The sequence below is a fragment of the Abrus precatorius genome, unplaced genomic scaffold (assembly GCF_003935025.1).
Source record: "Abrus precatorius isolate BTA unplaced genomic scaffold, Abrus_2018 Scaffold11, whole genome shotgun sequence".
In the NCBI taxonomy this organism is placed as follows: domain Eukaryota; kingdom Viridiplantae; phylum Streptophyta; class Magnoliopsida; order Fabales; family Fabaceae; genus Abrus; species Abrus precatorius.
The window spans coordinates 10323235-10348696 of record NW_020874303.1 but is presented as its reverse complement, the minus strand read 5'-3'; the positions used below and the strand labels follow the sequence as shown (position 1 = coordinate 10348696).

General features: G+C 30.9%; 3 protein-coding genes across 6 annotated transcripts; 1 reads left to right on the top strand and 2 right to left on the bottom strand.

Annotated features, from left to right (window-relative positions):
- Positions 1-7559: 7559 nt before the first annotated feature.
- On the bottom strand, positions 7560-11772 carry LOC113855117 (30S ribosomal protein 2, chloroplastic). Its single transcript, XM_027486603.1, has 4 exons — positions 11388-11772; positions 9340-9441; positions 8933-9232; positions 7560-8002 (listed from the first exon to the last, which is right to left on the bottom strand). Exons 1-4 carry the CDS (start codon positions 11670-11672, stop codon positions 7964-7966), a joined length of 726 nt encoding a protein of 241 aa, XP_027342404.1. The 5' UTR covers positions 11673-11772; the 3' UTR covers positions 7560-7963.
- A 2680-nt stretch (positions 11773-14452) lies between these two features.
- Positions 14453-16807, top strand: LOC113855612 (FT-interacting protein 7-like). The gene has a single exon (XM_027487242.1). The coding sequence runs from the start codon at positions 14453-14455 to the stop codon at positions 16805-16807; it is 2355 nt and encodes a 784-aa protein (XP_027343043.1).
- Positions 16808-20140: 3333 nt separating this feature from the next.
- LOC113853979 (cytochrome P450 71A26-like) lies at positions 20141-22858 on the bottom strand. Of its 4 annotated transcripts, none has more exons than XM_027484735.1 (3): positions 22647-22858; positions 21880-22499; positions 20208-21029 (listed from the first exon to the last, which is right to left on the bottom strand). In XM_027484735.1, exons 1-3 carry the CDS (start codon positions 22783-22785, stop codon positions 20418-20420), a joined length of 1371 nt encoding a protein of 456 aa, XP_027340536.1. In that variant the 5' UTR covers positions 22786-22858; the 3' UTR covers positions 20208-20417. The 4 variants fall into 4 exon arrangements, with proteins under 4 accessions (XP_027340533.1, XP_027340536.1, XP_027340534.1 ...); XM_027484733.1 differs by having other exon boundaries at positions 20217-21029; positions 21880-21992; positions 22032-22858; XM_027484734.1 differs by having other exon boundaries at positions 20217-21029; positions 21880-21983; positions 22032-22858.
- Positions 22859-25462: the final 2604 nt, after the last annotated feature.

The window sequence follows — 25462 nt, the reverse complement described above, 5'->3', positions numbered from 1 at the left end:
ATTCAAGAAGAGTATTCACCACCCTTATTTTTTTCAAGATTTTTCAATCGCTTCTATCTTCCACACCCCCAAGTGTATCTCTGAACTATCCATACTTGTCCTTATCATATTTCTTCCTCATTTCACTTCTCTTAACATATTTTTCATTTCATTTCTACATTTCTCATTATCAATTTATTATTCTTATTAGTCATTATGGTCTAAACTCATTATTTGTTATAACTTGAGCTCATTGTTGGTATCCTATCATATTATTCATCTTTTCATTTCTCCATTTTACTCAAGTTCATTACTATGTCACGTATAAATTAATCATTATTGAGGGTTTGTCACCCTTGGACTCAGTCCACTAGGTTAGTCTCTATGCTTGTGTGTGATAGTGTAAAGTACTCACCTTTACATTTATTTTTCAAGTGTCTAAGACGATCAGCACTAGACTCAGTAAAAGAGATGGATGAAATTGCTATAGGACTTAGAAAATTATTATTATTATTTTGAAAATGTATTGATTAAGTCCTGTATCAATGATTTGATTCAAACTTATAATGCCCCCCATATTTTGAAGTACTCATTGAAATATTGCATTTGAAACAAATTGAATAGAAGTTTTATTATTGTTATCCTTTTATGAATTGCAAAAAATGTATTATGCGAAAATGATTATTTGAAAATAATTAAAGTGTTACATACCACTTTCTTAGTAACAAGATAAAACTCTTCTTACCTTGAAATGAAAGTTTAGTGAAGGGTTTGTAAGGGATCTTGTTCAAAAAGGTGGATTCTTCTTAAATATCATAAGAGATCTTATTTAGAGAAGAAAAAACAAGAAAATAACCAAAGAAATAGAGACACAAGCTTCAAAAACTTACAAGCTTTAATCAGCGAAAGGTTGAGATTTTTCAAAGATTTTCTAAGAAAATGAAGAGAGGGTCAGAGAGAATGAAGAAGAGTCGTAACTTAGATTATAATTCAAGTTTCTTAACTTGGAAACCCTTAAATACTCCTCAACTGGCGACATTATTGCTACAACGAGCCAATTCTTGCTGCAGTGAAAGATTCTCTCACTGCAGCGAAAAATCAGACAAAATTACACCTTACTGTCAGTCATTCTAGCTAGAGCGAGAGCTCTCGCTCCAACGAGAACATCCTCGCTATAACGAGAAAGCGTTAGAGAGCCTAATTCTAAACGCTCATTTCTCGCTATAGCAAAACACATCTCGCTACAGCAAAAAATTCTGCAACTCACATACCTAAAACTTTTCTAATTTCAAGTAACAAGCATTAACAATTCACATAAAATACAAAATTAATGAATAACAAAATAAGGGTGTTACAATACAGTTACATGGGATCTTCCTAAAATTTCACTACATGCTTTTTCAGAATATCCACACTCTTCCACCTTGCGAATGCAAGCTACAATTCACAAAAAACAAATGAGTGTACTAGTCGATAGCATAAGTACACATAATTTCATCAAACCAAGTGTTATGTCAATACTATAGATTGAACCAACAACATTACCTGAGTTTTGTGTTTATGTTAGGAGTGAAGCTCATTTGAATTGCCACCAAATTTGTAAGGGAGTCCAATAACCATTCAGGGACAACAGTTTATAGCAGATGTGTTTGTGTTGGATATAGAGGGAGAGGACATGACACTTGGTGTGCAATGGTTGCAAACACTTGGCCCAATCACAAAGGACTTCCAGGAGTTGACGATGAATTTTGCACATAACGGAGCTCAAATTTCATTGTTGGGTGAAAACTCCGTATCCTTGCAACATGTTAACAATAATCAACTGCACAAATTAGTTTCTATGGAAAATATTTCTTCTTGTTTTTAATTACAGGTTTTATAAAATTTTGACACGCAAGATGTTAAGATACCAAAGGTAGTAACGTTAGTGCTGGGCCACTTTATTAATTTGTTCAAAGATCCACAAGAGTTGCCTCCAAAACGTACAATTGATAGCCCTATCAAGTTGCTGCCAGGATCATTATCGGTTAATATCAAGCCGTATTGGTACCCCTATTACCAAAAAATAGTAATTGAAAGACATGTAACAGATATGTTACGCACTCAGATAATTTGCCCAAGTCAGAGTTTGTTTTTGTCCCTAGTCTTACTTGTCAAAAAGAGAGACGATTCATGGAGATTCTATACAGATTTTCAAGCATTGAATATAATGACTATCAAACATAAGTTCTTGATGCCAACAGTGGATAAGTGGCTAGACGAATTACATGGTAGTTCCATATTCTCGAAAATCAATCTCCGTTATTAGTTCTATCAAATCAGGATGCGCGAAATTGACATTTCCAAGACGACATTTAGAACTCATAATGGTCATTATGAGTACACTGTGATGCCATTCTGACTTTCAAATGCACCCACAACTTTCCAAACAACAATGAATGAGTGCCTATGCCTGTTTCTCCTTAAATTTATGGTAGTTTTTTTTCGATGACATGTTGATATATAACTCAAGTGTGCAGCAGCACATTAGTCATTTAGAAGAGATATTAAAAACACTAAAAGAACATAAATTCTTCATACGACAGAAGAACTATTTATTCGCACAACTCATATGGAGTATCTCAAGCACGTCATCTCAGAAAAAGGAGTTTAGGTAGATCCATCTAAAATATCAACAATGTTGCAATAGCCTACTCCAAAGTCAGTTATTGAATTGCATGGCTTTTTAGGATTGAGGGGATATTACCAGACATTCATTCAACATTACGCTCAAGTTGCTATCCCTTTGACAACACTATTACGAGCAAATGCCTTTGTGTGATACGACTAAGCACAAGCAGCATTTGAAAAGCTGAAGGAGTGTATGACGAAAGTGCCTGTGCTCGAACTATTCAATTTCAACCAGGACTTTGTTATCAAGATACATGCTTCAAAAAATGCCATTGGTGCAATACTTTCATAGGAAAGTCACCCAATAGCATTCTTTGGCAAACAATTAAACCCTATAATGGCAAGAACCTCCATTTATGTGAGAGTTGTATGCAATTACGCAGGTGGTATCCAAATGGCAACATTACCTCTTTGGGCATTGATTCAAAATCAGAACATATCATCAAAGACCTTATGAACTAGGTGATTCAAACCCCTGAACAACATCATTACCTATGTAAGTTATTGGGCTTTGACTACTGTATTGTATGGAAACCAGGTAAATAGAAAACAGTTGTAGATGCTCTTTCTCGCTTACCTATGACAGCCACAGAATTCAACACTTTTTACACAGTTAGCTGCTCAATTCTTCCTATGTTATGCAAGGCTACCGCAAAGGATGACTCACTTCAAGGCCTAATCAGCTAGCTTCAGAACTAGCAAAACACAAATTTAACATTACATAATCGTGTAGTCCTATATCAGAACAGAGTTATGGTTCCCAATGACAACAACACCTAGAAAATACTTATCAAATAATGTCACAACACTTCAGTAGACGGGCTGCAAGGCTTCAGAGAACTTACACTAGGCTACGAGAAAATTTTGAATGGGCATCCATGCGCACGAATGTGAAAGACTTTGTTTTGTAATGCCAAACTTGTCAACAAATAAAAATTTTGATAGAGAAAAAGGGTGGCTTACTGCAACTGTTACCTTGTCCACATAATATTTGGGAAGACATATCTATAGACTTTTTAACATCCCTACCAAAGCCTCAAGGCACACAACAATACTAGTTGTAGTTGACTATTTTTCCATGATGACACATTTTGGAGCCTTACAACCAGGATCTATAGTAGTTATAGTGGCTAACGTTTTCACCGATATCGTTGACAAGTTGCACAACTTCTCAGATTCCATAGTATCCGACAGAGACAATCACTTTTGGTGTCATCGGATGCATTTGTGGGCACAAAGCTGAAGTTCTTAACCTCCTACCATCCTCAAACAGACGGACAACCAGAAGTTCTGAACAGATGCCTCGAGCAGTACCTTTGTGCTATTGTACTTGACCAACCCAACTCGTGGTATCGATTTCTTCCTTGGGCAGAATACTGTTACAACACATCCTTTCATTCATCAGCAAAGATGACACCATATCAAATCATTTATGGAAGACCACCAGCACTGTGGTCGAGATACTATTTAGGACTGAGCGCCATACAAGTCGTAGATGAAGAACTAGCTATTCGAGAAATTATGCGTCTTAATCTCTGAAATAATCTACAAGTTGCAACAGGCAGGATGAGAAATCAAGCAGACAAATTTAGAAAAGATATCAATTTTGAAATTATAGAGTTTGTGTGGTTAAAAACTCAGCATCACAAACAAACTTCAAATGGCCACAAAGAGCATCCTAAGTTTGGGGGAAAGTTTCATGGTCCTTATCATATCATAGAGAAGATTGGATCAGGAGCATATGGCCTCAAATTACCACCATATTCGCGCATACACGATGTATTTCATGTTTCACTTTTGCACCCTTTTCGTAGAGATCAAACTTCAAATACACCTCAATGGGTACTACAACCCGTACCACTGCATGAAGCCACACCTCTGTCATCAACGATTCTAGACAAGTGCAATTCAGAGAGCAACGACAAAATCCTTGTCAAAGTCCTTGTGGATATGGACAGGAGCACCACGCCAAAACGTATCCTAGGTACCGTTGGGCTAGCTTTGAGAGAGTGAGATCTAATTGCTCATCACACCACCCTCTGTTATAGCCAAACATTAGTGTTGTTTAGGTATAGGCCTTTAGTGAAAGGTTATTCAAAACTCAATTAATCCCAATAGCTTATAAATAATAATTATAAAACAAGAGAAGGAAGGTTAGTAATTTTAGAAAAATTAGAGTTTCAAAGACAAATGGTAGGTCCTTATCTCTTATTATGATATCTGCATCATTTTCAACTAAATATTTAATAAACTTCTTCTTTATTATCTCTCTTATTTTTGTTGTTAATTATAATTTTATTATAAATCTTAAAGTTATAAGTAAAATTTATTAAATAAAATAAATTTCATATTATTTAATGAAATTCAATATATTAATTAAAAATACATTTATAAATTTGTTAAAAATGTGTAATTATTATTCTTTACGTGTAAACTAATATAGTTTTTTCAAAATGAAAAACTAATATAGTACTTGTTTTTTTTTCTGTAAGGTAAAAATATATATATTAAAATTATAAAATATTCTAAATTATATATTTTTTAAAATAATATAATAAGAGTTGTTGCAAAATAAATTTAATGAAATATCTATTTATGTCAATACTAATGTGATGACATGTGTGATACAAGAGTTTATTGATTGTAAAATAATTAGATTATCCTTCAACTAATGTGTAAATATCAATGAGTAAAATGTTTTAAATCAAAATATCTTTATTTTTTCTTACCAAAACTTTACGTCTTCTGAATGCATTTGAATATACAGTTAATTAAAATAGTTTTCATGTTTTTTAAAAATAATAATGTACTTTAAAAATATAATTTAACAATACAATTTATTAAGATAAAAAATATAAAAATCATTAATAATTTTTATAAACTACTTATGAGTATTTGAAAATAATTTTTTAAGACATAAAATAATTTTATTCTCAAAATTAAAGTAAAATATGTTAATAGTCTCGTCAGTAGGATGGCAAAATGAGCTTGACTTGATGGCTAGACTGAGTGATGTAGATCTACTAGCTCGCCTAGCCTGCTCCGTTTTAGTCCTCTAAAATACGGGCTAATGATGAGTTGGACAAGGCTAGCCATCGGGTCTAAATTTATTTTTTTTAAAATAAAAATATTTTTTAAAATATTTTTTATTATTTATTATAATTTTTTATTTTTTTAGTTAATTTTTTGTTGGCTAACTCATTAATTCAATGGTCTATTAACTTCTTTTTTTTTTTTTTGGTGGGTTGGCCCATTAACCTATCAGCCCACTCTTAAACAAACCGATTTAGAAAAGCTGATCCATTTTTTAAATAGAATGAGCTTAGACTAACCCGTTTTTAAGGGGTCAGGTCATAGGTTAACCCATTTTAACACCCTTACTCGCTAGTATAATAAAATGATCTTATTCAAATTGGAAAAGCAATCATTATTGCTTATAAATAAAACTTGAACATTTAGAATTATTACATAACATATACAACATTACTTCATTAGGATCTAATGGTCCTTCAAATCTCCCAACAAATAAATCTCTTTTTAGAGATAACATCATTTTCTTATACATTTAAGCATGTTAAAAAAGAAGGTATAGTTAACAACCTAGTAACAAAAGATAGCCAAATTAGTAAAATTACTAATTAAACATTTAATGAGCAGCCAGAAAACAGAAGATCTAAAATTGAATTAAAAAATAATTTACTTTTTCAAAGTATAACACCCTTTAAGTCAAATCTAAATTCAAAGAAAGATAACTAAAATTCTAAAATAATAAAAAAGTTACTATTTATATAATTTGATAGATAAAAAAAAAGGAACAAATCTTGAATTCTATATTAGAAATAGTAAGAAGCATAATAACATGTCAAATTATAAAAACATACTTTGTGATTAATGATTGTAATTTATGCAAAAATAAACTTCAAACAAAGAAATATAACAATAATAGATAATATATGTCAAAAAGGAATAAAAATAAGAATGATGTATGGTCAAAGAAACTACTATCTTAAATTTGAGATTTTAGTAGACTTCCGGTGCAACTTCACTCGTTCTCTAAAATTATCACAGGTACACATCAGGACCAATGCATTCAGAACCAAAACGTGTTGAAATTTTGCAGAAACATTGCCCACATCTAAGAATATATAATGAATAAAAGAAAGTTAATTTTAAATGAATGAACAATTAAGGTACAAGGTAATTGAAGCTCAGCAAAAATTTTTTCTTTAGTATTTACAGTATTTGGCATTAGAGATTAAGCTAATTCTTCTTCATAGATGCAAAATGATTAGCTATCATAGAGATTGTCTTTTAAAACATTTAAGACATTGTTAAATTTTATTTCTTCAAATATTTAAAAATTAAAGCCTGAAGAAGCTCACATGATTTTGAAAAAACTTGTCCACGTAAGTGTTCACTTTGTTGTAAAATACCATTTATAGGTGACAAAGACTTAAAGTAAACTAGCATATTTATAGAATGAATTATGATAAATCTTACATATCTTTCTTTCTTATCCTTGTATCTTAATCAAAATTTGGGAGAATTTATCTTGAGATACTACCTTTTGTAAAATGTGTTTCTAAAATCTTCTTAAAACTTAAATTTTTAGAAGGCCCTTCTGAAAACTTTTAACAAAATACTATTTTAAAAAGAGAATTCTCTTTTTGTCCTTGATTAAAAGGTTTTTAAAATTTTCCAAAAAAGAAGAAAAGGTCAATTTAATCTCTTTATGATGTTTTCATATTTCCTTTGTAAATATCAAAGAGAAATTATTTCATAACAACCCGTTGATTTGCATGTGTATTTATGGCAAAAGGAATGTTAATAACATACTTATTGTAGTTTCTTAATAGTTTAAAAAATCAAAGTAATATTTAAAATGGATCAATCTGCGAGATAAATGTTAAAAAGAATTATATATCAATCACAAAAATTATATTAAAGAGTGTGTTTATCAAAATGTATTGCTAACATTTCTCTGCATCTCAATTCAAATTCGGACAAAAAATGGAACTGAATACATCCATACATCAACAAGACGTACAACATTGAAGGAGATAAAAAAGGAGCAACATAATCAGGAAGAAATAGTGAGGTCTCAATATCTTGAACTAAAGCTATGTCTGCAACAAAAGCATTAACCACTATCTTACTCACGCATCTTTGTAGAACTTTATCAATTGAAAATGATTTGGTTTATGCTATACAAGAACAAGGGAATTTGTTAGTAGTTTCAGCTTCACACAAAGTACGCTTTGTTCCTGCTAGAAGACACATGGTCAAAAACATGCTCTGCAACATTGCTAATTCTCTATGCCTTGTTCACACGAATTTTTTGCCCTTCTAACAACTGTACTCAATAGGTCATCAAATAAAGTACAAATCACTGTCAGCATAGTATTTAAAAGTAAACTAATTACCCGTCAAAAAGTTACCATTATTTTCAGTCTACATAACTCAATCCCATTAAACAATCATTAAATATGTAATGAAAAAAATATTAAATTTAGATGCACTATGTGACATTGAAGTATCTGTAACAAATTGGTGACCGTAAACTACCCTAGAAAGTATATAAGACCTGCACCATTATTATCTATAAGCAAGATTAGGAAAAGGATAGTAAGAACTAGTTCAGATTATACAAAAGATAGAACAAAATTGGAAAAAGAATGGAAGTTTTACTGAACTAGATTCTTTATTCAATCAAAGTTCACAGGAACTCAAGTATGAAGTAGATGAACCCGAAGAATATAATAGGTCTCTTCCCAGGAATTTCAAGAGTCCCAGCTCTCCCTCCCCTAAGGGTATGGTTGGGAATGGAATTTTAGAGGAAAAAGAAATGGAAGACAATTTTCATTTTCAAATTAAGAAAATTATTTTTAATAAAAATAAAAGATTAGGACATTAATCTTATAACAATCTATCATTTTATTTCTGTAATATAAAATCTTATCAAATTAGAGCATATTTACTAAAAATTTAAAATTTACCTTCCTTTTGCTTTCCCTTCAAAACCCCATTCCCAATCATAACTTTCTGAATACACTCAATCTGTTCAAACCTTACTATTTCTCCCCTTTTTATTCCAATCATTCACCAAAACTAACAATTAACAGAGTCTGTAGTAACTAGTAGCTGCCAGATTCTTTAACTACACATCAGTGGTGGGTCCCAAAATGGGCACAAGGGGCCCTATGCTCAACTTATTCTTTCTTCTGACATATTTGTATATTTGGATGTCTCAGCTTGAAATAAACAAGAGCAATAAATAACTTACAGAATTGTTGAAAGATGAGATAGCAGCTTCTACATCCTCTTCTGATGAAAAAGTAACAAAACCATACCCACTGGATTTTGATGTCCCAGGGACCCGCGAAACCTTGGCACTAAGAACTTTTCCCTTCTCAGAAAAAAATGTTTTAAGGGTATCAGTTGTTACTGTCTTGGCCAGATTTCCCACATATACCTTGTGGGGACTATCAACAAATTCGGATTCCTCAGCCTGAAGTAAAGACGTTTCTACTGTTGATAAAGGTTTTTCAGTTATGTTTACTTTAATCTCACGCCCTCCAATTTCCTGTCACCAAAAACATAAAGTTCAAGAGTCCTTTAAGAAATCCAAACTGCTGAATAAACATTAGCAATCTTTCAATGGGATCCTGTAAATTCTGCAATGGAACTTACAGTGCCGTTAAGTTTCTCGATTACAGCATTTGCATCCTCAACAGTTTTCATTGTTACAAATGCAAAGCGACGGCTCCTTCCAGAGTACTTATCATACATAACCTATGCATCATACACAGAAATTTTAATAGTATCCCAGACCAATACTACATGATATGGTACACAGACAAAGTATTCCCATATATCATGACAAACCATACTAATCAATATAACAATTTTAGAATAATGTAAACATTGCACCTATCAATAAATTATTTAGTGTTTTTTCAAAACCCTGGGTTATTGTAAGGACCCCTGGATTTTCAAGGTCGCAAGTTGATTTCTTTTTAATAAGAAGCCTAGATAAAAGAATTTGCAAAGCTGCAAAATGATTTCAAGGGAGAGCCTTACTACACAAACATAAGGTTTTTTTCTTGATGTTCGTTTTAAGAAGTGTAAACAAAGAACCTGACATGCTATCGATTCAAGAAGGTGATAAACAATTGGATATTAAGAAGCAATTAGTAGACGAAGGTAATCGAAAAGCACAAGATAATGCTAACCTCATTTGGAATGAGATGAATAAGAAGGTAGCTAAAGCAATTTTGAGTGAATCTAGTGGCTTTAAGCAGAGAAAAATAAGGAATCTTGGTGGTGGAATGAATTTGGGCAGGAGAAAGTTAAAGAAAAAAAGGAAGTGATTTAAAGCTTTACATGAGTATGATAATGTGAAAAATTAGGCAAGGAATTGAAATGAAAGAAATGAGACAAGAAAAGCTGTAAGTAAAATACAATCTAAGGCTTTTGAAGAGTTCTATCAAAATCTTGAGACAAAAAATGATGAAAGAAATATATATAAGCTTACCAAAATTAGGGAAAAAAAATTAGAAATTTGGATCAAGTTAGATATATCAAGGATGAACAAGAAAAAAAAATTGGTAACAGATAAAGATATCAAAGACAAATAGAAAACTATTTCTGTAAATTTTTTAATGATAGTCAAGGAGCAAATGGTAATATAAAAGGATAAAAAAACCTAAGCAAATGAACAAAATTTGGCAAGCAATGATAGGATCTGAGTTGAAGAAGCAAAATAAGTCCTTAAGAGGATGGATAATGGTATAATTGTCAGCTTTAATAATATTCTTATTGAAGTTTGTAAATGTACAGGAGAAAAATAATTTTTTTTGGCTCACTAAGTTCTTTAATGAAAATTTAAGATTCAGAAATATGCTAGAAAAGTGAAAGGAGAGTATTTTGGTACTATATACGAGAACAAAGACAATATTCAGAATTGTACAAATTTCGGAAGAACAAAACTTATGAGTCACATTATAAAATTATGGAGAAAGGTAATAGAACATAAATTAAGAAAAGAAATTGAGATAACAAAAAATCAATTTGGTTTTAGTTAGGAAAATTTACAACCAAAAAATACTGATAAAAAAAAAACTTACATGTGATTTTTATTGATTTAGAAAAAAGCTTATGATCATGTAAAGAGAAGTATTTAGAAAGACTTTAAAAAATAAAGAGATTTGTGCGGTATATTTGAGTTATATAATCAATGTATTATAAGATAACTACAAGTGTAAAGGACTTCGGAAAACACATTCAAGGACTTCCTTACAGAGATATTTCTCATTTGCATTCAAAACCCAAATCCCAAACATACCATTAGATGCTAAAACAGAGATCCCTCTTAATGCTTTTTCTATACACAAGAATTTTGTAATCGAACCATATGTTTCACGGATCTGAGATGCTTGCATTCCCACTTTCTTTTAAATTAAGAGAATCATATATAATTTACCATTATAATTACACAATTTATGCATTAAATGTACATTAATCTACCATTTTATATCTTTTATTATGAAAAATTATTAAATTAAAATATATTTATTTAAAATAAAAAAATTTCCCTCTCCTCCCCATCTCTCCAAACCCCCTCCTCCCAAACAACCCCTTAATAAAACACCCCATTCCCTCAAATTCCAAAAAATACATTAAGAAACAAGTTCTGAACAGAAAATATGGAAAATGAGAAATAGAAGGGCGAAAAATACCTCAGCTTTCTCAACGACACCATGCTCTTGAACGATCTTGGAAAGCTCATCATTGGTAACAGTGCGGGGAATGTTGCCAACGTAGAGCCTCCTTGCAGCTTCGGACACCGTAGCTTGTTCAGCCACCGCAAAGGGTCTTCGAAAACGGCGTCGTGCGGTGAGAAGGGGTGGAAAGTGGGTGGTCGAGGGTCTCAAGTAATAGATAGCGTGAGTGGAGGAAGTTGATGGCGTTGTTAGAGAAAAGAGGTTCGGTGGAAAGAGCAGAGAAGAGTGAAGTGCTGCCATTGTTGTTGATGTGTTTGATATGAGAGAGTGAGAACTGAAAGGAACAACAGAAGGAGGTTTATCTTGTTATGTTATCTATCTAATGTCTCGTGTTGGAAATCCATTTTATTTGGATGCAATTATTCATATACAAGTCATTTGTCGGGTCGGGTTTGGCTAAAAAAGGTAATGCTAAAGTAAATTAATTTAGGGTTAAATAAAACTTATAAGATTTTAATATATTTATAGTTTCTATATTTTAATTTTTGTCTCTATTTTTATAAATTTTTAATTTTGTCGTTTTTGCTAACTGATTCAAATTAAAATTGACATGTGAGAGTGTTTTAGTGAATTATACTGAAAATAAAAGATCGTAAAAATATAATAATTAAAACAAAATAAATTCTCAAGTCCTGCTAATCCTTCAAGAATTAGACATGAAATGCTACTCTATATTCATTTTTTTTAAAAATCATGAATAAGACCTTAACTTTATAACTAATTCAGAACTCATTAATTTTCAGACATCCTTCTAAAATGAGCAATCCATTAAAATCCACATTGGTTTTGCAGTTTTTTCCATCTAAAAGTGAAGCATTAGTAGGGGAGAGGTGAGTTTGAGAACTTAATAAGAAAATAAGATAAAGTGATATTAAATTATAATGATTTTTGCTGTGTTAGTCATAGAATGTTATATAACTGTTCAAAATTATTATGTATTCATATAAACCTACTTGTGCTGCTTAATAAAACAAATCAAAGAAGGTATCTAAATATTATTTAGAAGTGTCTTGCATCACCAACAAATTACATTACATTAAATTATAAAGAAATTTACAATGACTCTCAAGGCATAATTTCATATTCTAAGTATAGGCTTCAAGTCTTAACACCAAAATTCTAATCGAAATAACAGATAAATTAACCACGTTAAATAAAATGTTACAGTAAAAAACTTATCTTAAAAACTTGACTCAATTGTTTAATTTTTAAATAAACTATTTTTTAATATTATGTATCAATAAATTAATTTAACTACTCGATTTTATTAAAACAAAAGAAGAACTCATTTGAAATATACGAAACAATATTTGATTAAGGTTTCCCATAAAATGATAAAAAAATTACCGATAAGAAATGCTAGAATTACAATGAGTTATTATATATAATAATTATATTTCATAGCTGTATCATGTATGGGTTTGGAAAACATGTAATGTTTTATTTATATTTTAATAATTAATTACAATATATCAATAATAATGTTAAACAATTTTTATTATATTACATTATATTTTAATAAATAAATTATTATAAATTACATGCAAAAGAAATGCTATGATATTTATTTAGTACTTAAAAAATTATTTAATGTACAATTAAGTGCTAAAAAATTGTGATATTAAATAAAATCTTCAAATATCATAAAAATATTATTTTATTAATTTATAGATTAAAAATTATATTTATATATTTTAATATTTAAAGTGCTAAAAAATCTGAGATATTTAGATGCATGAACTAATGTATAGTATAAATATTTGAAGGACTGAAATAGTTAAAGTATTAAAATATAATTCATAAACTTATTTGTGCATACCTTTTTTTTTTCTTTCATATTATGATAATAACTATATATATATATATATATATATATATATAACAATATATTGACAAAATAAAATATTTTTACCATCCTTACAAATTAATTGACTTATAATATGTGCTCTAAGTTCATATTGATGTCCAATTAAAAAACATTAAATTTAATATTTTTTTATCATTTTAGTCCCCTATAAAAAATTAGAGGAGTTTAAGGATAAATAATTTTTATTTTATTATATTGTATTTCTAAATTAAAAAATTTTAATCAATAAAATATTTATGTATAATGATTTTTCTTCTATTCACTAATTGCTATTATCAAAATAAACAATTTCTCATTAAGATGAAATATATGATATTTTTGAATTCAAAATTGTCATTTTGTTATGAAAATATATAAAGTTAAAATAAATATATTTATTTAATACTATCTTTACAATGAATTATATGGAAAATTTTATAACAAAGTAAAAATATCCTTAATAAGTATTTATATAAATGTATATTTTGATATTTAATATATATAATAATAATTTTATTTATTAAAATTATTATATTTCTTATCAATATTTAAAAAATTTATATAATTATAAACATATAAAAGTTTAAAGTATTAAAATATATAAAAATTTAGAGATAAAAATAAAAAAATAAATAAAGTAAAAAATTTGAAAAAAAAAAATCGTGTGCAATTCTGATATGAAAAGGATGTCATAAAATAATTTTAGTTAAAATTTTACCTTTAGAGCTTGATTGTTGAGGATAGATGACAGAAACTCCAACCCAATTAAAAAAAATAAAATCAAACTAATAATGTTAGAGAATCAAATCAAAATTCAAAAAGTAAAACCAATCATTACACACATTACAATAATTTAATAAAATTAAATATGCATTCATTTCCAAAATAATTACATGATAAGTTCCCGTTACAAATCATAATCAGCACAGCAGTTACAATGTCTTCATTTTCATAACTGAAAACTGTTTTTGTCTTCTTGCATATAGTCCGAACAAGTTTTACTTCTTTTTCTCTTTTGAAATTCTGAGGAAAAACATTTGAAGGGTACGAATTGCGTTATTCTGTTGATTATTTGTTTTCCCTTTGGTCATTGGTGCCATCATGTTCATGGTATATATATGTTTGTGATTTGAAGTTGGACTTAAACTTGTTTTATTCTGTTTATTTCTGCAGAATGGCAAATCAAAACCAAAAGAAGAATAAAGAGGATTTCTCTCTAAAGGAGACAACTCCAAACATAAGTGCTGGAAGAGTGATAAGTGGTGATAGGCTTCCCACTGCATTTGATCTTGTTGAACAAATGCCCTTTCTATTTGCAAGGGTGGTGAGGGCCAAAGAGTTACCTGAAAATTCTAAATCTCATGCTTGCAACCCTTATGTGGAAGTAAAGCTTGGAAGCTTTGTTGGAACAACTAAGTCAATGGAGAAAACTACTACCCCAGAATGGAACCAAGTCTTTGCTTTTGCCAAGGATAGGATTCAGGAATTGGTGTTGCAAATTGTGGTGAAGAACAAGGATAATAATGGTGACCCTGATGGGTTCATGGGTCATGTTACATTCACAATATCGGATATTCCAATGAGGGTTCCTCCTGATAGCCCTTTGGCACCACAATGGTACAAGCTTGAGGATCAAAATGGGTTGAAGCTTCATGGAGAGTTGATGGTGTCTGTTTGGATGGGAACTCAAGCAGATGAAGGTTTTCCTGAGGCTTGGCATTCAGATGCTGCAGAGGCTTGTGGTGAAAACATTGCTCACACACGTTCAAAGGTGTATATTTCTCCTAGGCTTTGGTATCTTAGAGTTAACGTGATTCAAGGCCAGGATTTGTTGCTAAAAAATAAGGGTGGCAATAACTCGGAAATTTTCATCCAAGGTGTTTTGGGGAACTTGGCTTTGCGGAGCCGTTCAATGAAAGGTAACACAAATCCCATGTGGAATGAGGATTTGATGTTTGTTGCAGCAGAACCCTTTGATGATTCCTTGGTTGTGAGCATTGAGCAAGGGAATTCCCACAAGCATGAAAGCTTAGGATGTTGTGTGATCCCTTTGAAGAATGTACAGCACAGAATTGATGCCACTCCACCAGCTAGTGTATGGTACAACCTTCACAAGCCCAAGGAAAATGAGGGTGAAGAGGAGATTAAGTTTTCTAGCAAACTTAACATGAGGATTTCATTGGATGGAGGGTACCATGTTCTTGATGAGGCCACTCAATACTCGAGTGATCTCAGGCCATCATCAAAGAACTTGTGCAAACCCAGTATTGGTGTTCTGGAATTAGGAATCTTGAATGCTGTGGGGCTCTCTCCAATGAAGAAGGATAACCACACTGACGCCTATTGTGTAGCTAAGTATGGTCCCAAGTGGGTGAGAACAAGGACTATTGTAGACAGTCTTTCTCCCAAGTGGAATGAGCAATATACTTGGGAAGTGTTTGATCTTTGCACTGTCATCACAATTGTTGTGTTTGATAATGGGAACTTACATGGAGGAAAAAATGTTGGGGGAAAAAATGCTGGAGGGAAAAATACTGAAAGAGAAGTTGATAAGAGGATTGGCAAGGTAAGGATTCGATTGTCCACGCTTGAAAGTGATAGGATTTACACTCACTCTTATCCACTGATAAACTTGCACACTCAAGGAGCCAGGAAGATGGGAGAAATTCAACTGGCTGTGAGATTTTCTTGTCCTTCTTTGTTGAATGTTTTGCAAACTTATGCTCAACCATTGCTCCCAAGAATGCACTACATATGCCCTTTGTCTGTGTATCAGTTGGATAGTTTGAGGAACCAAGCTGCAGCCATCACCACATTGAGGTTCAAAAGGGCTGAACCAACACTCAGTAAAGAGGTTGTGGACTACATGCTAGATATGAGGGCAAATGTGTGGAGCATGAGGAGGGGAAGAGCTCAATTTTCCAGAATTACTAGTCTTCTGAGTGGTTTGGTTTGTGTTGGTAAACAGTTTGATGACATACGGGTGTGGAAGAATTCAGTTACCACAGTGTTTAGTTACTTTATGTTTCTTTTTGTTATTTTCTTTCCCGGAATAATTTTGCCATCAACATTTTCCTTCCTCTTGATGGTTGGAATTTGGCGCTATAGAACACGGCCAAGATATCCTTACCATATGGACGTGAAATTGTCTCAAGCTGATACAGCCACTGTTGAAGAACTAGAAGAAGAATTCGATCCTTTTCCATCCAAATTCAATGGTGAGAATCTGAGGAAGAGGTATGATGGATTAAGAGGTGTTGCGGGAAGGGTGCTAGAAGTGATGAGTGACTTAGCAACTCAAGGAGAGAGGGTGCATTCTCTACTCAGCTGGAGGGATCCAAGAGCAACAGTTTTATTTGTTATTTTCTGTTTAGTAGCAATCATTGTGACTTATTTTGTTCCTTTTCGCATTATTATGTTCCTTGGTGTCACTTACTTGTTAAGACCTCCAAGGTTCCGCTTTGACATGCCTGCAGTCCCTCAGAACTTCCTTAGGAGAATGCCTGCTAAATCAGATGGCATGCTTTGAGTTTATTTGTCTTCATTTATTGCTTTTCCTTCTCTCCAATTTGTTTTAAAGAAGGTGAAAAATATCTTTAGTATTTTAATTTGTGTTTCAGAAATTATCTTGTTATTTTTAATGTTATTTCTCATAGCCTTGACTTATGGATTATCTACATTTGTAGATTTTCTCTTATGATCAAGGGGAAAAAATTGGCCATGCTGCAAAATTTTCAAATTCAATTAGCAGCAAGTTGAGTTATCAAATTCAACATTTCAGTACTAACTTGAGCTGAGAAACATGTAACAATATTATTTCATATTTTCTTATTTTAATCTTGCCATGCCTGCAGCCAGAATGAGAAAATGAAAATTATTGCAGGTGCCACTCATGCAAAAGAATATATCTATATTTATTCGCCTAAGAACGCATTCAGCCTATCTAGTCATAGTTGATAAACTGTGTCAAAGCTCACAAACTTTTGATATGCTTTAAGTTTTTATCAACTGAAATTTCACCTATGCAGAGCAATTAAGCTCATTAACAAAGCTCTCTCAATTTTCCTCAACTTTCATGAGATTCAATTATCAAGTAACAATATAGACAACCTTCTAAAGTTTGTGATTTGTATCTTTTGTTTTGGTCAATAACATTTTTACTCTTGGAATGGAAATAGGTTAACTTAAGCTAGATTTTGCATAAATATATTTGACATGACCTTTTTAAAAGCATGATTTGGTCTATTAATCTTTTTAATAACCTATTTCGTATTGAAACATTCAATAAGTCATTAAATTTTCTTATAAATAGACTATTAAATCATTTAAATAAGTATTTTTTAAAAAGTTATAAGACTTATATCTAAATAAACTATTAAAAAATTATATAAATACACAATATTGTAAGAAAATATAGATGAGATAAAATGAACTAGTGATAGATGTAATTGTGCTTATAGGATATATAAAAAATTTCAGCAAATAAATCTCTCTTTTAGAGAGTATATAGCAGAGACATTCTTCAACTTTAACAAAAAAAATTAGAGTTTTTAATTTAAGATTTTATTATTTTAAAATTTAATTGATTTAATATATTATTATATTATAATTTTTATATAAAATTATTTAATATATTATTATAAATTTTATGAATTTTAAATAGGTCAATCTAATTCTAATAGATCTAATAGATTTTTTCTTAAGCTCAAGCTGATATATTTAATTAATTAAGTTTTTAAAAAAAATTTAAATTAAGTTTATTAATTAAATAAGTTAGGTCAAACGAAGCTTTAAATAAGTTAAGTTGTAAATCTCTGTCGAATAGCTTAACCTATTTCCATCTTTACTCTTAACATAAGTAGGTAGGCTATAACAAACGAAAAACAACTTAGGAGAATAAAAGGCTCAAGTAATACAAGCCTACGAATACACATCATGAAATTCTTTGCGTACTTTTTAGACACCACTTTTATTTGATGGTTAAATTTTTTAGCCATCAAATTTTTGTCAAATATTTTTTTAATATATAATATACATTTTAAAATATAAAAATATATATCAATTATGCAATATAGAAATAATAGATAATTATTAAACACATTATCTTACTAACAAGATAATTAAGAATGATAAAAAATAAATGTTAAAATCTTCTTATATTAATTTTATAAAGGCTATTTTTTTCCTTTTACAATGTCAATAACAAATCTTTAGCTATTATTTCAATCTTAACAACATTATACAAGCTCAAATTGAAAGATAGTCATGAATTAATATTATTAATTATTAAGAGAAACGTTGTTGGAAAAAGAAATTATTCAGCCACCACATACTCCTTTCATGGAAGAATTAATATGTAACACTAAAATATGAACATCAACCATATAACAAATATGAGTATCGAAAGTTTTGAGACAATATAATTTTAAAATAAAAAAAAAATAAGTATCAGTTAATTTGTAACGATAATATTAAAATTATTAAAAAATATGAGTATTGAACGTTGTATGACAATAATATATTAAAATAATAATAAAAATATATTATCATTTTATTTTGTCTGATTCTCATGCGAAGTGTCAATTTTTGGTGTAGTATCAATAATATTGGAATGATATTTTATTAAAATAATAATAATAATTTACTATCGTCTATACATGCGACACTGTTGTTGAGTTTGCAAAAAAAAAAGCACCAACCAGAAAATTAGTTTTAAAATATACTAAAAATTATTTTTAAAAAGTATTATTTAAATAAAAAAGCTCTTTTTTTCAACAAAATAATTATATAGGCACGTTTTTTAAAATAAATAATAACTAATAATTTAATGTTGTAATCATGCATTTGATGACTTTTTCGTGTTGATGATATGACCTTATCCGATTTTAATATTTTATTCATTAATATCCGTGGTATTCTGAAAAAGATTAATGGTATGTAAAGACACCTTAAGAAGTTGGTTCAACAGTTTAAAAACTTATTGAGTTTTATTATTTGAATATAAAAAAAATTAGTAATATGATATTATATATAAATTTATATTTTATATTTTATTATGTATAGATATATTGAAAACATATCACAATATCAAATGATAAGTCTTTATTTTCTCATATTTACGTTAACAAAGCATTTTCGTTCTTGAAACTCGCTATCCTTTCTTGGTGTAATTTGGAGTACGAAGCATGTGGTATAGTTTATCCTGAAGGATGTCTATGAGAAATTTGAATTCTTTCAAGTTAATTATAACCATAGAATATTCTGTGGAGGTGGAAATGGCTTGTAGTAAAGATTATGATATCCCTATTTATACAATTAGGGAGAAAAATTGGTGCCACTTTAATAATATTTTTTCTACAATTTTCCTTCCTTGGCTGGCTCTTGGTGATTTTGATGAATATAATTAATTCTTCCCTCAAAAGTTAGTGGAGGTGATTTCCCTCACTAAAAGTTTGCGTCTATGGTGGATAATTGCACTTTCTGGATTTGGGTGGGGTAGGAAACTTGGTGTTTGTATATAGAATCACTAGGTGTGTTTGTTTCCACCAAAGGATAAGGTATTCATATCATTTTTTATAACACTTTATTTTGTTGTCTATATTACGTAATTAACTATCTTATCGCACACTTTTAATTTCTCTTGTATCCTTTTATTCGTCTTTTAGTTGCATACATAAAAATGTCCTTGTATTGGTGGAAAGAAAATGATTTGAGATTATCCTTCTTCACCAAATTTATTCCTTATTATGTTATCTTTTTTCTATGAACGTAATAATTTTGTCTATCTCCACTTTTATAGTCTAAACACAAGTGTCTTTTACAATAAACAAATAAACATAAAAAATTAAGGATAAAATTTTAAAAATAACTGTTCATTCATAATTTTTACATTTAATATAACTATAGGTGTGTAGGTGGAGGACAGATAGAGAAAGAAAAACAAATATAATTGATTTGATAAAATTAAAAAAATATATAAAAACATAAGTATGAAAATATAATTATTAAAATATAAATACACATATAACCACTCACCATAACTCTAAATTTCTTCAAGAAAAATAAGATAGGTCGTAGGTATATATCATCACAACTTTATTTTGTTATTTTAGATTTTCTTTTTGCCTTTACCCCTTCATTTACTTATTTGGGACTGGAACTGCTAGAAGGGGATTCTTCCTATGCATAGTTAAGCCAACTGTTTCAGACATGTCCAAGGTTTTCTCCCCTTCTACTCCATTGGGTAATGACCAGTGAAATTGATGCACAAGGTTAGCTAGCACAAGCTCAATAACAGCCACAGCAAACATTGTTCCTGGGCAACCCCTTCTCCCAGCTCCAAATGGGATCAATTGAAAATCATTTCCTTTGACATCTATTGAACTATTCAAGAACCTTTCAGGTTTGAACTCTTCAGGTTGATCCCAATACATAGGATCCCTAGCAATGGCCCAAGCATTAACAATTACCTGTGTACCACTTTCAATGTGGTAACCATTCAACTCGATATCTTGCGTGCTTTTTCGTGGGACCAATAATGGAATTGGAGTATGTAAGCGAAAAGTTTCTTTAACCACTGCTTTTAAGTATTGCATGTGACACAAATCCTCTTCAGTTATGTGTGTTCTATCACCACTCACGTTCCTACCTTCATCTTGCAATTTCTTCATCACAATTGGGTGCCTTAAGAGTTCTGTCATTGCCCACTCTAGGGCGGTAGCTGTAGTGTCTGTACCTGCGGCAAAAACATCCTAAAACAAAAACAGATGCATGGTCAATATATGTGATGGTGCTATCATTGTTAACTCTTTTACATGATGTTATTATGCTAGCTAAAAATAAGGTGTTGCCTTGAGGGGTGAACTTTTTCTTGACCTAGCTAGTAAAACTATAACCAAATTCCCAACTTCAGTTAGCCTATTGGCGAGCAAAGGTTGAAATGTGAGTCTCAACATTAATATGCTCCTCCTTGAGAGATACCATTTTTATTACTTCTTTTCTCATTAAAAATCCTCTCCCAAATAATCTCAAATAATCTCTAGAAGTTACACAATAGTAGCTTAAAAGAATGAGGATAAGTGTCTTTTTATTTTTCTACCTATTTCTACAAATTTAGTGAATAATTTATTTTTTTCGGAAGATGCTCAATTGGAGGCATCTCTTTCTATACCTCTGTTGTACAACTCTTTTCTACTTGTTAACCAAAGTTTTGTGCTAATCAAATTTCAATTTATCGTTACAATTTAAAAATATCACACCACATAATAACATGGAGTATTTGCAAACATATAGAGAATTAGAAACGGGTACACCATAACGAGCTAGGATATTAATAAATTTGGTATTGGCTCCCCTACATATCTAGGAGAAGAAGTAAATTAAAGAATGTCACAGACACACCCATAAAAGGATATAATAGATGTCTTATTTAGTAAAGAGTAATTTTGAAGTCTTTTACTTTTTATTTTTACAAACTCTCTTAATTATTAAATCAAGAAAATATTAAATATATTTTTTATTTTTAAGAATAAATATATATTTTATAAAATAAGAGGAAAATTATGAAGAGAATAAACAGAAGAATGTAGCAAAACTCTTTACCAATGTCATAGCCTTTATGACAGTTCTGTCAATGGGAAAGCCAATTGCATTTTGGCTTTGGATCCAAAGCAAAACATCCACAAAATCATTATGGCTTTCAATATCTGAATCAGCTGCATGCTTCTCACTGGCTCCCTTCTGACGATTTACACGCTCTTCAATCACTTCAGCTAAAAGTTCATCAATCTGTTTAGCCACTCTATTTGCTCTACCATACAATCCAGAAACATGACTCAACCAGTCAAGCCAAGGAACATAGTCCCCAACAGTAAAAGTACCAAGTAGTTCTGTGAAGTCCATCAACAACTTTTTCATCACCCTCCCACTATCTCCACCATATTTTCTTCCCAAAGCAACCCTACAAACTATATTATTAGTAACTTCGGAGAGTAGTTCACTTAAATTCACTGGCAAAGAGGAAGAACAAAAGGGCCTTATTTTTTCCATCAGTATGGCGATTTCTTCTTCTCTCACTACACGAAAAGATTGAACCCTTTTCACATTTAGAAGATGCAAGACAGATATGCTCCTTATTTGCCTCCAATATTCCCCATATGGTGCTGAAGCAACATCTTTGGAACCATATAAAAGGATGTCAAACATTTTATTGTGTGGTCTATCTGCAAAAATGCGATCATGGGTTTTCATTATGTCACGTGCAACATCAGCGGATGAAATCACAAGAACTGGCATACTCCCAAGACGAAGAAGCATTAAAGGGCCATATTTTTTGGCTAAAGATTGGAGTGTCCGATGAGGGTACAAACCTAGTTGATGGAGATTTCCTATTATGGGAAACTTTGGAGGAGAAGGGGCTAAGCTTTTGCCTTCCGTGGATTTGGATTTGGAATACCATATAAATTGAAAAATTAGTACGAGGAAGATGGAAAAGATTATGAGTAGCATTGTATGAGCTAAGCTAGGTGTGTTGCTCCCGGCACTTGAGCTACATCACTATATATAGCGAGCCACATACAATATCACTATTTTTCAAAACAATAATGTTATTTAAACACTCGAATTTGGTGTCTATATCTAATATCGTATATCAACAATTCTCAATATATCAACAATTCTCAAATACAAGGTTGCATATTAGTTATTCTACACACTTTAATATATTGTTTAAACTCAAAGTTAATCAAACTTAAAAAAAATAAAAAACTAAAACTTCGTGTAACTTTTCCGCGCCTCTAGTTCCTCCTATCTTCTTCTTCTTTTTGAACAAATCTAAAAAAAAAAAACATTTAAATCGTGAAGCTATGTTGTTGTTGTCCTTCTTCAACAAAAAAAATATCCTTTTTCACTCTCGAAGACTATTTATTGTTGCGTGACTCTCTCTCACTTGTTCTCTACGGCTTCTTCTTCTTGAACAAATCCAAAAAAAGAAATATTTGAATCGCAAAGTTACGTTGTTACTGTCCTTCTTCAACAAAAAAAAAATTATTTCTTACTTTTGGGGATTATTTATTGTTGCATAACTGTCTCTCACTTGTTCTCTGCGGCCTACTCCTGGGTATTTGCGTATTGGCCCTCATTCGAGCCTTTGTGTTGAAGATAGGTTGAAATATTGGTTGGGCATCAGTCGTCGCAGCATCACAGGTACTTTTAGTGTCCTCTTCTTTGAATTTTTCACAATGTTAATAAGTACTTTGAAATTATTTTAGATTCCTCTGTGGTAGCATTAGTGAATGTAGTTAATTTCAAATATTAAGTTAGTACGTTTTTTACCTAGGTTCTAGTAATTTAGTGTATAAGCTAACGTTAAATCATTTTACATATGTTTTCTGTTAATCTTGAGTATGATAACAATAATGCTATTATTTAAACTGTATAAAGATAGTTATTCACTATAAAAATCTGGTAATTCAATTTCAATTTGATAGTAGTTGAATGTAAAAAGTGGTAATGTTTTAGGGTGTACACAATTTTTTTCTACTTCTGTAATATGATAACAGTTATACTCTGTCTGAACTGTATGAATATGGTAATTCAGCAAATAAAGTTGGTAAATCAATGTTCAATGTGATGGTAATTGTAATATATATACTGGTAATTTTGCAGGTTATTTCTTGAGTTGTCACCAATATCAGTTGATAAGTCCGATTAATAATATGATAACAGTTATACTCTATCTGAACTGTATGAATATGGTAATTCAGCAAATAAAGTTGGTAAACCAATGTTCAATGTGATGGTAATTGTAATATATATACTGGTAATTTTACAGGTTGTACATAATTGTAGGCTAAACGATTTGAGGAGATATTCACATTGATTGATCAAAACTTTGTCTTTACAAATGCTCACCTTCAAATTAAGTACCCAAGTGTCCTAAGACAACATCATGGTTGAGTTCATCTTTCATATCACCTTATTTCATATATAGGAATGATTAAAATTGAATTTACTCTTCACTTACCTTTCTTTTTTAATTACAGTTATAATTGCAGTGTGCACACCATTAAATACATGGAGATATGGGATGGTGAAGCAACATACGATGATGATTCTATTATGCCGACATGAACTGAATTGTGATATTTGTTCTGTTGTTTGTATCACACATTCGTTTATATCCATTTAACCTAAATTGGTGCTAATTAAAGTGTATATAATGCCAATAGGATGAGGTTGCAATCATTCGGGAGGAATTGTTAATAAAGTGGATGTTGGATATCAAAAATGAAGAAAGAGAAGGTGTATGCAAAGCAGTTGATGTTCATGACATGTTATTAACTCCTCCATGTGTTCTTACCGGTCCAAGGTCTAAAAGGTTATCTTCTGCTGGACTTGAAGTCCAAAACATAGGTATGTGTATATGTACACTACTGCATTGTGTTGATAAGGCTAAATTGATGAATGTTAAGGTTACCACGTAGTGTTGATGGTTAATGTTAACAGGTATTGAAGAAAAAGTACATCGAAATGAATGTCAACCAATTCAAGAGAAGACCAACCCTAAGTCAAACATTGGAACAGGGGTTAAGCTGAACACATATCAGAGGAAAAGAAGACCGGGGCTTCATCGACGAACCCCTTACACTGTTAGGCATTTAAGGCCGAGGAAAATCACATAGATTTCATGTTAGGCGTTGTGAAACAAAATTTGAAAAAAATGTTAGATACAATTAATGACTTTGGACCTGTGCCATATCATAAATCTATGATGCTTGATAAACATCATCTTTATTACTTGGACCAGCACTGGATTCCTTTGAGTAATTTGTGTCTTTCACCACACCATTACCAATATATACAATCTATTACCATCACATATAACTTTTATGTACCAGCTATTGATGGTGAATTACCATCATTATACAGTTGTAATAATATTTATGTTGTTATCATATTAGTAGTAGTATCATACTTATGGCCTAACATTGGTCACAACAAAAGAAAAAACCTTATCAATCCTAGTAATTAGGTCAGTAAGACATAAATCACAATTGTGTATACCTTACAACATTACTAGCATCTAAAATAAATTACCATCACATCAAAGTATCAAGTATTAGCATTTAAATGTATTATCAGACACTGGATTACACTATACCCCAATATAGTTATCCCCAATTGC

Excerpts from the sequence above, each read along its gene's own strand:
- LOC113855117 (XM_027486603.1), bottom strand. The coding sequence starts at position 11,672 with ATGGCAGCACTTCACTCTTCTCTGCTCTTTCCACCGAACCTCTTTTCT. Across the intron at positions 9,233-9,339 it reads TCGAGAAACTTAACGGCACT|GAAATTGGAGGGCGTGAGAT; the intron begins GTAAGTTCCATT and ends TTTTGGTGACAG. Across the intron at positions 8,003-8,932 it reads TCTCATCTTTCAACAATTCT|TTGTTAGAAGGGCAAAAAAT; the intron begins GTAAGTTATTTA and ends TATTGAGTACAG.
- LOC113855612 (XM_027487242.1), top strand. The coding sequence starts at position 14,453 with ATGGCAAATCAAAACCAAAAGAAGAATAAAGAGGATTTCTCTCTAAAG.
- LOC113853979 (XM_027484732.1), bottom strand. The coding sequence starts at position 22,785 with ATGCTACTCATAATCTTTTCCATCTTCCTCGTACTAATTTTTCAATTT. Across the intron at positions 21,030-21,879 it reads TCATAAAGGCTATGACATTG|GATGTTTTTGCCGCAGGTAC; the intron begins GTAAAGAGTTTT and ends TTTTTGTTTTAG.